This window comes from Leuciscus leuciscus, assembly GCF_965113295.1.
Source record: "Leuciscus leuciscus genome assembly, chromosome: 4".
NCBI classification, from domain to species: domain Eukaryota; kingdom Metazoa; phylum Chordata; class Actinopteri; order Cypriniformes; family Leuciscidae; genus Leuciscus; species Leuciscus leuciscus.
The window spans coordinates 38,813,057-38,827,591 of record NC_138728.1 but is presented as its reverse complement, the minus strand read 5'-3'; the positions used below and the strand labels follow the sequence as shown (position 1 = coordinate 38,827,591).

The window sequence follows — 14,535 nt, the reverse complement described above, 5'->3', positions numbered from 1 at the left end:
TTAGATGCAAATGTGTGCATTTTAACTAGTTGACGCCTAATTTGCATACAAAACGTCCTCAGTTAATGACTTCTATCAAGAGTCTTTCCCCCTGAAATTTAGAAATCTAAATTGGTGAATTTAGAAGAAATCTACAGATGCAAAAAGATGGAGGATACACTCTAAAAAATGTAGTAAATCTGAGTAACTGCATCTGGTAGCCTACATTAATCAATAAAACTGAGTAGAAATAAGTTAACATTAAACATTAAAAATAACAATATTTATAAATTAACTTTTTATTTATGAGTAATTTTACTTTTTTTATTTCCTCTAAACCTTTATAAAATAGTATTCCATACAACCACAAATACATACATGACATTGGCTTTTATTTAATTGTTACTCAATTATTTTGGTAAGTTTAATTTTAAAGTGTTATGTATTCTGATAACACCAAAATAATTAAAACGATGTAGTGCCTTGTGCAAAAATAAACAAATTATTAGTAAAACACGCCCCTCTGCTTGATGCAGTTATTTAGGTTATTCTAAATATGAAGAGTACAGATGAAAAAGCCTCTAAGTGCCATCTGAAATTTCCTTCTATGATAATTTTTATCAGGCTTGTATGTTTATGTTCACTTATTTCACATTACTGGCAATGAAAAGTACCTATTAATTGTCATTTAAGTTAAATTACTGAACTTAAATATACGAGCTTGAAAAAAAGATGCTCATTTTAGAAGAACATTTCAGATGGCACTTAGAGGCTTTTTCATCTGAACTCTTCATATATACTTGAAACTAGTAGCATAGAAAATGTTTTCAAAACATGCACATTGTGGAATGGTTTCCTTTGCTGCTCTATAAACCTAGTGAATACTAAGGAGACCATGGTTTCTGTGTGAACTGATTATTTTGTAGACATCTTTTGAAAATGAAACAATTGCGTGAGTTTGAGGAAGATAAAATTAATTAACTTTTTTAATTAATTTTTTAAAAAGGAAGTCAGAGTTGCGTTAATATATATACTTTTTTGTTTATAAAAAAAAAAAAAAAAACGTAATTATGAGAAGTGCCCTTTATTTCACTTGAGCCCCTGCCCCTCAAAATGTCTGTGCACGTCCCTGGTGCGCGCGCGCGTCGCCGACGGTAAGTTACCAGGGCTGTCTCTCTGCCACATACAAAGGCCAGAGTAAAACATTTTAATATTCCGTTTTTTGCCACTTTTTGTACTTTGTAGATAGATCAGCTATGCCACCCAAGAAGAAGAAAGGGGACATACGAAGCTTTTTCATAAAGCAGAGTGTAAGTAGGCAAAATAACTAGCCACACAAATAAACTAGCAGTAGTAGTGACTGACCAGGCTTTCAAATGCAGATTCTACTGTGGAAAATAGTATTGATTGGTGATAGTATGTGTTACCATGTTGTTACAGTTAAACCTAGCAGCAGCAATCTTTCAACTAAGGTTAAGAGTATTGATTAGGCTGTGCAGCACTGATAGACTCATAGAAGTCACGCTATCATGATAGAATGCTACGTTAGCAAGTCACTGAATGTTAATTAGCTGACCTTAACTTAGAATCTTGCAGTCAACATAAACAGTGGATCTGAGACATTTTTCGTTTCTACATTCTATTTATGTAATGTATTTGTGAGTGAGTGTAGCCTAAGAATTTAATATTTAAGAATAGAATATATCAATAGAATTTGATATTTAGTCATTTTTGATATAGAATAGTAGATACAATTTTAGTATTAATGGAATACTGTAATCATGGATAATAATAATAGATAATAATAATGGATTTGTTGTGTTGAATGCATACTATGATACGTGTGTATTTTATTCATTTGTTCATTATTTAATTACATATAGAAAACTCATTCCAGGGGGAGGGGGAGGGGGATGTCCCCACCAAAGCTGAGGCCAAACCTACGCCCTTGGATGCCACATTTTCTTAAAGTTCACACTTTTTATTCTCACCTTCTAAAAACAGTATTCTCTTTCTAATTTTATATAAATGTCAAAATACATTCTTTCTAAACCAAAGATATAAATTCTACTGGGAAACCAAAGAAGGCAAGACAAGAGATGACCATGGTTACGTTTGTTAGTACGAATGCTATAGAAGTACCCCATGAGTTAGATGACTTCAACCATCCTGAAGCGGAATGGAGAACACAGATAAGTATGATTATGTTCTTCAATGCACATCTGAACGTATCATCTTACCTTTCTTATATACTTCCAATATACAGGGTTCTCAAGTTTTATCAAAAGCTTGGAGTGAGATCACATGCGGTTAGGGGAGGAGCCTTAATGGAGGCCCGCCCCCCGCCTGTCCCCGCCCCCCAATTTTACCCATTGTTCATAATTAACCAGCACAAATTGAAATTATAACAATTGGTAAATCTGATAAATGACAGAGCAATTCATCACATCAAATATACTATTTAATGTTATATTTCAAATTACAAATATACAAAAATATAACAAATTGCCCCTCGTGAGAATTTTTTTTGCATTTTAATGTTAAATCCATCAATCTGGTGCACTTTGAGAGTTCAAAATTAAAAGCTCCAAACTATATTCAGTGTGCAAATTAAACAAAGAAAAATTTAAACCTCTTTTAGTTACAGTGTCTATTTACATTACACCTACTACATAATAATAGTTATAATATTAATCCTATGACCGTAATAGCCATATTTTGTAAAAACAAATGCACTAAAAAATAAAGGACACTTTCATAATTAGATTTGTACCTATTTCTATACTTGAAAGAGATAAGCACATGATCTTTTATTTTGACGCAAACTGCATCAAGCTTTTATTTTGGCGGAAAACATGGTTTACAAACGCCTCTCATTAAATTTCTAGTGAATTGCGGTAATCGTCAAATATGCAGATATGGAAATAATCTGTAACTGGGTTATGGGTTCCTACACTCATGACATGGCCTAAGTGTTTTGAAAGTAGTTATGCTTACCGCGGATTACTCATCTCTCTCCTGATCCTCCTCACTATCATCATCATCACAGGAGCTGATGAAGGGCAGAAAACATACTGTATATTTTGACACAGTTTACAGTGTCTGCTTTAAGGGCCAGTTTCTATTGTTTCACGCTATTTCTCTGCACATTCCTTGCGTTTCTTCTCCATCTCGCTGAATATTTTGACAGATCCACACTGACACTGCTGCACGCTCGCTCACTCGTTTAAAGTTGTGATTGGGCCAGCCCAGTGTCAATCAAGAAAAGAACCAATGGGCCGCTGATCTACATGTTTCATGGGCTGGTCTGTCAGAAAAAAAAACCCTACTTTTTTTTACCAATGCATTACACCAGCACAAACCCAGCGCGTTCGCGCGATGTTGTTGGTTACCTAGTAACGAACGTACGGTGCGTGTGCGTGCACACTTTGTGTGCGTGCGCCTCGTACATAACGTTATAAAGCTTGCAGGACAACTTGGTTGGCATTGCCTTTTCAGCGTGAGAAATACATGGTGTGGCGTGTGAGCGTGTGAACTGGTTGAATTGCGTGTGTCTCACGGCCAATGCGTGAGACTTGAGAACCCTGCAATATATCTGTGCCGTGGCAAATGGAAGAAGCTGGGATGAGATAATGGCTGTGTTCAAAATGGCACACTAACTTTCTACTTACTGCTTATTGCACAGTGCATGCTGCCTACTATTTTTTAAAGAATAGTTTGTGAAATAGTTTACAATATACAACAAATAGTATGCTACAGTTTCAGAGTGGTATGCTACATTAATTCAGCACAGCTGTCCGATTGCATTTTTTCCAGTTAAGAACGGGTTTAAATGCATAAAAAGTAGGAGGCTAAAGACTGCAGTCTCTTGCGTCAGTCACTAGAGCACCAATTGGGATCAGAGTAGTGAGGTTTACTCGCACAGCGACTACTAGCTGGCCTCTGTTTAATATACTGTTTATGTAGTACCACTCCCATGTATGTACTCACTTTAACTTTTCAAAAACAATTAGTTATGTATAATTTTTTATGTTATATAAAGTGTCAAAATATCATGTGGTGCGACAATCCAGAAACGTTGTTAAACTTAAATTAAATCACTCTAAATTTATTCAAATGTATTTTCTGCACTATTTGGTATGATTTCAGAAGTGATTTAATCCTTTACAAAATTGCAAAGCATTTGTATTTATATTTCCATCATAATATACAAACAAACGTTGTCCAAAGATGTCCATTATATGAAATATCATTTGGCAAGGCAAGGCAAGTTTATTTATATAACACATTTATGGATAATAAATGTATATTTTTGCGGCTACTCTCGCCGATCGGTTACATCCAGCCACAGCCAGTGTCGAACACACCTAAAGGCGGGCATACACTGTGCGATTTTCGTCCAATTTTGAGCTGAATTCTGACTCGTGCGACTAGTATTTTCGTTAACTAAAGGTTACAGTGAATTAGAAATTAGTTAATTTTGTTTAAACACATGACTACATAGGCTACATTATGTAAGAAATATAATATGGTACTTTTGCTTTGAAAGCAAGTTTCATGTTTACAGCTTGATGCATGTCATTTAACTTCTCTTAAGTTAAGCTTTTTTTGTTATTCAGATATTTAGCAGAATAATTCTATTTTTTTGTTATTCAGATATGTAGCAGAGGAATTCTGTTTAACTAAAGGTTACATTTGTTACTAAAATGTTTAAGTATTATAGTATGTTTTAATAAAGCTTAAATGCTTTAAAAGGATAAACTATTCCATGTTTGACTCATATTTAATTATTAAAAGAGTTTCATTTCTATTGTCTATCCAGTCAAGGTTTATAGGGATTTTAAGAAGTAATTTGTATAATTACTTGAGTAATTAAATTACTTTTCAGACAGAGTAATTAGAGAAGTATTTTAAATACAATATTGATGATGTAATTAGTAAATAATTACTTTTTTGAAGTAACTTACCCAACACTGGTTCGGACATATTATAGACTGTTAATAATTAATTATATGCCTATAATTCATTGTAATCGACCTAAATGTTTTAGACAATTTTTCAATAAGGAGGAAGCTTCTATGTAATATTTCATTATCCTCACAGTGCGTGGTTATGCGGTGATGCGCTATGAAATTATTGTATGGCAAATTAATTATAATAGCCTATCAGTTTAATAATAAAAGTAGCCTATAGGCCTTCCCTAATAATAATAATAATACAAAAATACTAAGAATAATTTTATACATAAATTGGAAATGCTAAATCATCTTGATATTGATAACTGAGGCTTGTTTTGACAATATCTCTGGATACATGATATCGTCTATTGGTGCTACCCGGCACGGGGGTTTATCGCACATATTTCACACGTATAGTGTGCGCAGTGAAGTCGCAGCTCGACGTTCGGACTGTATAGTGTGAGCACATAAATCCTGAGCTTTGGCTTTACAAGCTACAATGCGATCTACTTGTTCAGTGTGAGTAGGTACCTTGCTGAATTCACAAGGACATTGCACAGTGTATGCCCGCCTTAATGACAAGAACAAGAAACAAAACCCACACCGTGACAGAAAGGTGGATTGTGTATTATTTAGGGGGGTCTGTTGACAGAAATGCAATATCATATACATAACTATGTTTTCAGTGGTGTATAAAGATCTTACATAATGAATCGTTTTTTTTTTTATAACCTTAGAATGAGCCATTTCTATCTACATACACCGTGGGATTGAAATGCGCTGACATGTTTCTAGTACAGGAGCCCTAAACAATAATATGCACAATAACAAATGTTTTACTGAATAATTAAGTAAACATAGTTTCTTAATTTATCTTTGTATAGAAACCTCAATAGCCGCGTTTCCACTGTCGGGCCAGGGCCGGGCCAGGGCTTTAAATGGGCCGTGCCAGGCTGATAGCCTCGGGCTAATAGCACCAGGCCTACGTTTCCACTGTCGGGCCAGAAGCTCCACAGCGCTTCACTAAAACACGCCCGTAACACGCCTCTCTGGAACAACGTCACACTAACCCATTCACCAACAAATGGAAGTTTTATCAGAAAACTAATCAGAAATCACTGGAAACAGCGTTGAAAACAAACATGATAAAAGCGGCCGTTTGCTGGCATTTTTGTTGTTTACTTGAATATTTAAAACCCAAGTATCGATGTTTTACCACAGGTTTACAATAAAAAGTGATACATTGATCATAATGAATTAATTTATGTCAAAATTGCACATTAGTCACTCAGAAATAAATTACCGTTAGGTCTATTTCACAAAAGAAAGAGGACACACTTACTTCTTCAGTCGCGTCTGTTACTGTTTATCTGGTAGTTACAGGACATATTTACAGTACATCACATTTAGAAAGAATGATAATTTCTACAAATATATGCCACCAAAAATACGACCTGAGGAGCTTTAGCACTCTCTCGACTCCCATACAGATATTTTCAGTCAGAGAAACAGAGGAAGCTCCCGAAAAAAAAGTTGCTTTATTTTACGATAGTCCGGTATAAAGAGACGAGACGTAGGCTACTGACAGATAAAATAAAAACATGATTGTGATAGCCTTTATGATTGGTCTGATTTCTTCAAGCGTATGTTTTTTTACTATGCGTATCTTCAAGCGTTTACTATGTTTACTATGGTAATGGTTAGCGCGCATAGTCTTTTGCATCACAAACACAAGGCATTCAAACATGAACGCGAGTTAAATCATTTTAAAAGTCTTTAATGCTGACAGAATCATCCGGCGCTGCCGTCTCCCGACTCAGGTGAACTCCGCCTCTGTTTGTAACCACTCCTCTAGTCCGAGCTGGCCCGCTCTGGCCCAAGGTATTCGACGGGCCAGAAATCCTGGCCGCTGGCACACACTAGCACGGCCCGGCCCTGGCCCGACAGTGGAAACGCGGCTATTGCTGAACTGGCTACTCTCTGCTGTCTCAGACGATGACATAATTTCCTGTCGGCCACTGTAACTTCTGTTGTCTGCAATTCGCAACCTCACCACTAGATGCCACTAAAAACCACACACTGCACCTTTAATTGACTGATATATATATATTTTATATCAGTTTAAGGAAAAATTCTTATTTTAACTACATTTAATAAACCAGCTGAAATTATATGACAAAAATATGAGATCATTATTTTCAAAAACTCAAAAGAAATGCAAACGTTTTAATTATTGAGCACTTGTAAAAAATAAATGTTAAGGAAATGAATAATTTTAAGATAAATCATGGTCACACCACATGACATTTTTTTTAAGGCTACGGCCAATGTATCTAGATAGTTAAACAATAAAATCACTTAGTTTAAAAATTGTATATGCATTTGTGTACACAACATTCTTAATGTTTAAACAATTACAATAGATATTATTTTTTATCATATTTTAAAATTGCTCTGTGGAAAATCTTCATATTGATCAAATGGCCAGCATCGAAATTATAATTTGAAGTTTTAGACCTGTTGAGGCGCACATTTTCCCTAAACAGATCATACCGAGACCTGTAATCGTTGAGGGAATGTATCTTTATAATTAGGGCTGGGCGATAAAACGATAACGATATGTATCGCGATAGACACGTAATCAATATCAATAAAAAATGCGTTCGATAAAACGTTCGATAATTATTTATTAATTTTTTTCGTTGGAAGAAACCAGCAAAGCAAGTTTGATTGCATGAACAAAGGCACTCACTCTCTAGTAACTAGATAAAACAGAAAAAGTCAGCTCGCCTGACTTAAAGTCTGACCGTAGTCAGACCAATGTCGTCTGCAGATTATGCAAGACCGTCGTCAGTTTTTCTGTTATTCGCGTGCTTATGCGCTGTTCTAGCTAGTTTCTCAGCGCATACATGTGAAGCTCACATGCACTAAAAGCCTGTCTACCAGCGCCTGAATACTAAGTTATCTTTCGAGTCTTATTTTGCTCATACTGTTATACACACAAGGTTTACATAAACTAGTCGGATATGTCTAAAGTGAAAGCAAACTTGAGAAAATTGAGAGAAAATCTGCTTGTCAAATGCGTGTATAATAGACGCGTCGCGCGCAGCTCTTAAAGAGACAGTAGTAATAGTAAACACGCTGCCGCTTGTCCTTAAAGGGATAGTTCACCCAAAAATAAAAATTATCTCATTATTTACGCACTCTAATGTTGTTCCAAACCTGTATTAATTGCCTTCTAATATTTTCTAATATTAATATTTTGAAGAATGTGGGTATCCAAACAGTAGCTGGTCCCCATTGACTTCCATAGGAGGAAAAATATACTATGGAAGTCACTGGGGTACATCAACTGTTTGGTTACCCACATTCTTCCAAATAACTTTTATTTTCAACAGAAGAAAGAAACTTATTCGAGTTTAAAACAACGTGAGAGAGTAAATTATGAAAATTAGAATTTTTAGGAGAACTATCCCTTTAATGTTAATAAAACAACAAAATGTAAAGAGAAAATCACTCACTGCTCTTGACTAATAACTTTATTAATAGCTTTAATAAGTATCAATGTATAATTTATAGAAAATAGAAAGAAATAGATTTATATAATTTATAGAAAGAAATCGTAATATTATATTTTTGCCATATCGCCCACCCCTTTATAAAGCATTTCTTACGTATTCTTTAATTTTGCACCTTAATGTTAAGAGATAATTGTTAAGTGTTCATTGTGATTTTAGACTTTTGAGTTTTCCATGGTTGTGTTGACATTTCTGCCTTTTTAACTGATGGGATTATAATCAGAGGTAGGTTAAGTTTAAAATAAAAAATCTTTAAATGTAATATATTTGTCTCCTGGACTGGTCCTTATTTTAAATATGTTATAAAAAAATTCAATAATTATCGATATCGACCGATATGAAACACTTATATCGTGATACAGTTTTCAGCCATATCGCCCAGCCCTATTTATAATGTTCTGTTCCAAAACAATAGCTGTGCACCTTAAAGGTCCCATTGCATGAAAATTTCACTTTATGAGGTTTTTTAACCTTAATATGAGTTCCCCTAGCCTGCCTATGGTCCCCCAGTGGCTAGACGTTTTGATGGGTGTAAACCAAGCCCTGGGTATTTTTGAGAAAATGAAAGCTCAGACGGGCGAATCTAGAAATCTTCCCCTTATGTCGTCATAAGGGGGAAAGGTTACCTCCCCTTTCTCTGCTTTGCCCGCAAAAAGAATTTGGCCGCCCATGAGAAAATGAGCTGCGCGAGCGCGAGCGCGATATTGTTTTTTCCTCGAGACACATCATGGCTTGCAAACGAGTGAAGCATGGCAGTTGCTCAGTGTTTGGATGTACAAATGAACACAAAAGTATTTTTTTAGTTCCTTCAGCCTCTGAAGAACCAGTGGGTTATGTGAATTTCTGATGTGTAATTGTTCCAAGTTCAGATAGATAATCTTTCTCTCAAAGTCGTTCAATACTGTTTATGCATCAGTAAATCAAACCAGTGACTAAACGATCAACTTCACGTTGTTTCTCTTAGTAGGATGAAAATAATCTTACTTAAACTGTGATTAATATACAGAAAGCGATCAAAGAACAATCCCTTTCTAATCGCCCAAGCTGTCAATCACACAGCGCGAGTTTATCTGGACACTTGCCAAAACTACGTACTGATTTATAGATGTATAATTAGCTATAATTATAATCATAATCAATTAACTTTACACAGTTATTTAATGGATTTGAATCAACACTGAACAGACTTCAGCTGAACAATGACACTAATTTCTTGTTAGTGGTTGTTTCAGTCCTCCTGATGCTCTGTTGTATATTTTCCCTTTGTGGGCTTCTAGATCGCAAGTACCTTTATTTGACACTGACACGTACGCTTTGCAGGCAGTGTTGTTTTTGGCAGCGCTTTTAGTTTTAGTCTTAGGGCGTTTTTCCACTGGGTTCGTTTGCTGCGGTCCGAACCCGAGTGCGCTAGTTCCCGGCGCCCCCCGCAGCGTTGGTCTGGTTTCACACTCAATTAGTTGTATCGAACCCAGGTGCGTTTGCAGTGATCTTACGTCATCGCAAACGCACACGGAAAACGCATGGAGAATACAACTCGACTGAGCATAGCTGTAATTTGTCTGTTTTTTTGGTGCTATTATGCACAACATAGTGAGAGACCACTACGTTTATGTTCATTACATGGTGTAATTCAGCACATATCCAGGGGACGCCGTGTTTCTGCTGCTCGCAGAAGATTTTTCACTGATGCGACAGTGATACGCATGCGCGGGATACTATACTTCCTGAACAAGCACGTACCCGAGTCCGTGTTGCTTGCACATTAACGCGAACCACGCCACGGTTCGGGAGCAACCGAACTCAGACCACCTCCTCCAGGTAGTCTCGGGTTCGGTACTCTAGTGCGCACCCGGGTCCGATGACAGCGTTCACATTAGCGATTTTTCATGCGAACCGTGCCCCGGTCCGCACTAAACTGCCAGTGTGAAAGCGCCCTTAGTCTTGGTCTTTTGGACGAAAATGCTTTTTAGTTTTAGTCACATTTTAGTCACTTATAAACTTGATAGTTTTAGTCAAGTTTTAGTCGACGAAAACACAAAAAGGTTTTAGTCAAGTTTTAGTCGACGAAAACGCAAAAAGGTTTTAGGCAAGTTTTTAGGCAATTTTAGTAAAAAAAATAAATAGTCTTTAACAAATTAATTTAGGTTAAAAAGTATTGGAAATGGGCTTAGGTTTGACAGGTTGTAGCAAGTGTTGCAATTCGAGTGTTGTAACTCAATTCAATTTGAGCTACTACAACATTACACACAGATAAAGTGGTAACAGTGGAATCACTGTTTTACTCCAAAAAAGCCAGGAATAAAAACATTCTTACTTTGGCAATTGTGGCTTTATTATATAATTAGTTAAATAATAATTTATGTTATAATTTATGTAATAACCTAAGTTATATAATAATTATATATTACTTTGTACCAATTAGCCTACTAAACTAATGCTCGGACACACTCGGTCTCTCTCGCGCGCAGACACACTCGGTCTCTCTCGCGCGCAGACACACTCGGTCTCTCTCGCGCGCAGACACACTCGGTCTCTCTCGCGCGCAGACACACTCGGTCTCTCTCGCGCGCAGACACACTCGGTCTCTCTCGCGCGCAGACACACTCGGTCTCTCTCGCGCAGTTCGTTTAGCTTTTGTCCAGTCCGGCGCCTCATATCGAAGATGTGTGGCGAGTGACTAGCCGCAGCCGCAGGTGTGTTGTTGTTGTGTGGAATCTGGTGCGCGGCATGGCGGCAGCCGGGTGGTGGGCGTACCCAAAACAAGGATAGGAAGCGGCAGCATTGCTGATACTTTTTTTAGCTCAAAACAGACAGATTTCACGCAAAATAGGCAGAAATGACATGCATTGTGAACGTCAGACTTATAATCATTTTCGTTCCGTCTCGTCTCGTCAACGAAAACTCGAAAACGTCTCGTCATGTTTTAGTCACTTTAGAGCCATTTTTAGCTAGTCATCGTCGCGTTATCGTCATAAAAAAAGGTGCGTCAACGAAATCATTTCGTTATCGTCCTCGTTGACGAAAACAACAATGTTTGCAGGTACTGCATTCTGCTTCACACGGATCCCGATTGAGACGAAAACACAAGGATTTTCTTTGTAAATCATCTGTGAATTTACATTTGGGCTTTTTGTACGCAGTTCAGGAGCCATGTGCCACTGTTGACAAGCAAGCGCTGCTCTGTCTCTTGGCTGTTGCCGTGGTCCTGAGGGTAATGACTGAGATGCAGTTTGACCAATGTTTGCGTTACGCACATGACCGACCAACCAACCAATGGTGGCGTGCGAAAAGGCGGGACCTAAAGCAACGTGTTGACTGTAGAAAGCAAAAGCCGAATCCCGGGCTTTTTTTTTAGGTCCAAAAAGAAGACATGCCCAGGAAAAAAAGGGTGTACTGTATGGTCACCCTAATATAGTAGGAGTTTAGTAGTATGCCATTCCGAACACAGCAATTCCTTGTGTTTAGCAAATGCTGGCAAATATAGTAGCTCATCTGGGTAATCCATGCATACAGAAAATGTGCAAACTAGGCACAGTACACATACTGGATACTGCTGAAATAGTAAGAGTAGTATAATAGTATGCCATTTTGAACACATCCAGTGTCATTACATTTTTAGGAAGTGAGAAGAAAAAAAGGCACAATACCACCATGATATGTTTGGGGCTGTTGTGTGTTCTTCTACTGGTGGCCGTCATAGTCCTGTGCATAAAGCTCACAAAAGAAAACAACCTGTTCCAATCCGAGAAAGAGGAAAACTACTGTCCGAGTAAAAACTTGACAGAAGAGAGAGAGAAGTTAAGGAATGACTTAGCAAAACTTGAGGCCAGGCTTCACGAACAAGGTAATCATTTTGGATTGATTCCACAAGCTAGAAATGTGCACAGTCTTTTTTTTTTCTTAAAAGTTTAAAAAGTTGCCTATCAGGAAGTGTTTGCACCTGAAGGTTCCTCACAAACTGATTTGACAGACTTCTGAGGCAGCGTAATGATTAATTAATCTGCAACAAAATAGAGCAAACTTGGGTGATAACTAATTGAATATTCAAGTAGTACAATAGTAATTTATTGAATTAAATAGTACAATAGTAATTTCTTTATTTATAGAAATGACATCAATAGTAGGGATGGGCGATACCAATTATTTTCCTTTCGATACGATACCAAATACTTTCAAGATCAACATCGTCAATATCGACACCGATACTTCTATGAAATATTTTTATTTGAGTGATTGTAATGTATTGTGAAAGCCATCATTATTCATATTAAATAAACTGGCAATTGACATGACTCCCTTTTTGTTACATTTATTGAAACTGACTGAACATTACTCATCAAATAAACAGCACAGACACAGCGGAAGAAGAAATCGTTCCCAATGACGTTCCTATTTCAATAAATATTTATATGCGGCCTACTACTAGTATATAAATATTATAAAATCACATGTTTTTTTGTTTGTTTTTTCAAAAAAGAAATCCCAAGGAGGATCGATACTTCAATTTGAGAATCGATCCTTTCGATACAATGCCAGTATCAAAAATATCAATACTTTAGGATCGATCCACCCATCCCTAATCAAAAGTAGAAAAATTTGTTCAAAAACATACATTTATACACAAACTGATCACCACCAGCAACTTTCAGACGTGCCTTTATTTTTTAGTGCAACTGTCACTGAATCAAACGCACAGGATTGTGGGATATTAAAGGGGTGGGATTTCACTGCGAAAGGGTACATACTGTATATGGGGACATACCTTGTTGGATGTCCTACGGAGACAGCATTTTTCAGCTTTTAAATGCAGCATAGATGTCCATGACTGTCATATTGGTGCGCCCAAATTTTTTTTATAAAAAATAGAATAGAATCACTGTCTGCTCTTTATTTAATTATATAGAAAAGGCAGGAAATTAATGAAATTAGTTGATTTTTCAGGATTAAAGAGCTATTTTTCTAACATTAACAGATCAGAGCCCCAACCCTAAGTGGATAACAAACAACTTCAGTTCCTACTACATTTCCTCTGAGTGGAAGAACTGGACTGATAGCAGACAGGACTGTTTGCAGAGAGGAGCGCATCTGATGATCATACACAACTATGAGGAACTGGTGAGTGAGAGATTGTGTTTGAATCTTTACTGAAAACGGTTTATGGTCTAAATAATATTTCATTCTACAGGAATTTATTACAAAGTTTACCAGTGGAAACGTTGCCTGGATTGGTCTGACTGACAGTGATGAAGAGGGAGTCTGGAAGTGGGTTGATGGCAGCAAACTGGCCTCTGGGTGAGCAGTTTGCTTAATAATAATGTAAACCGTACCTTTTAAACAAGCAGTGCGTAATGACGTAGCCACATCTGATTGGATAATACAGAACACATTATGTATACATGTGAAATAACCGTTACAAACAATGTCTTTACTTAACTAATACTATAACATGTGACAAACACAGGCTGTTCTGTTGTTGTAGGCTTTGGTGGATTGGGGAACCCAATAACAACGTTCCAGAAGAGGACTGTGCTGCATTACAGTTTAAGTTGGCTGATTTTCCATGTCATTACAACTTTATATGGATTTGTGAGAAGGATTTAGAGGTTTAGAGGTTTAACAAAGCTGTCAAAGCATCAAATCTGTACATCCAAAGCAATACAGTAACCAAATTGATTTGTTGTACTGTGCAAAACAATGAGATAATAATATTTAATAATTATTTTTATTTTTATTTGTATTTGATGTTTATTTCAATAATATTCATAGAAAAAAATGAGATGATATTAAAACAAATGAAAAATCTAATTTTGCACTCATTTGTCAATGCCTTTTTTGTGTAATAATTCTCATATTTTCCTTATGAAATGAAAAGGAAAGTCAGATTTGATCAAAACAGCGGAGGTATCTTATTTTTGCATATAGTTTTACTCTGACACTGTGTCTGTGGTGTTTATTCGGCGCGCCTAAGAATTCCATTTGACGTCTCCGATGGACCCGATTTTTCCCTAAAATCGGACAGA

At 36.6% G+C, this 14,535-nt stretch overlaps 1 protein-coding gene across 1 annotated transcript; it reads left to right on the top strand.

Annotated features, from left to right (window-relative positions):
- The first annotated feature begins 12,155 nt into the window (after positions 1-12,155).
- Positions 12,156-14,204, top strand: LOC309497444 (CD209 antigen-like protein D). Its single transcript, XM_082167733.1, has 4 exons — positions 12,156-12,359; positions 13,488-13,630; positions 13,701-13,807; positions 13,995-14,204. The coding sequence occupies exons 1-4, from the start codon at positions 12,167-12,169 to the stop codon at positions 14,122-14,124; spliced, it is 573 nt and encodes a 190-aa protein (XP_082023859.1). The 5' UTR covers positions 12,156-12,166; the 3' UTR covers positions 14,125-14,204.
- The last annotated feature ends 331 nt before the right edge of the window (positions 14,205-14,535 follow it).

Coding starts and splice junctions, on each gene's coding strand:
- LOC309497444 (XM_082167733.1), top strand. CDS start 12,167: ATGATATGTTTGGGGCTGTTGTGTGTTCTTCTACTGGTGGCCGTCATA. Junction 12,360..13,487: donor GGCCAGGCTTCACGAACAAG/GTAATCATTTTG, acceptor TAACATTAACAG/ATCAGAGCCCCAACCCTAAG. Junction 13,808..13,994: donor GGCAGCAAACTGGCCTCTGG/GTGAGCAGTTTG, acceptor CTGTTGTTGTAG/GCTTTGGTGGATTGGGGAAC.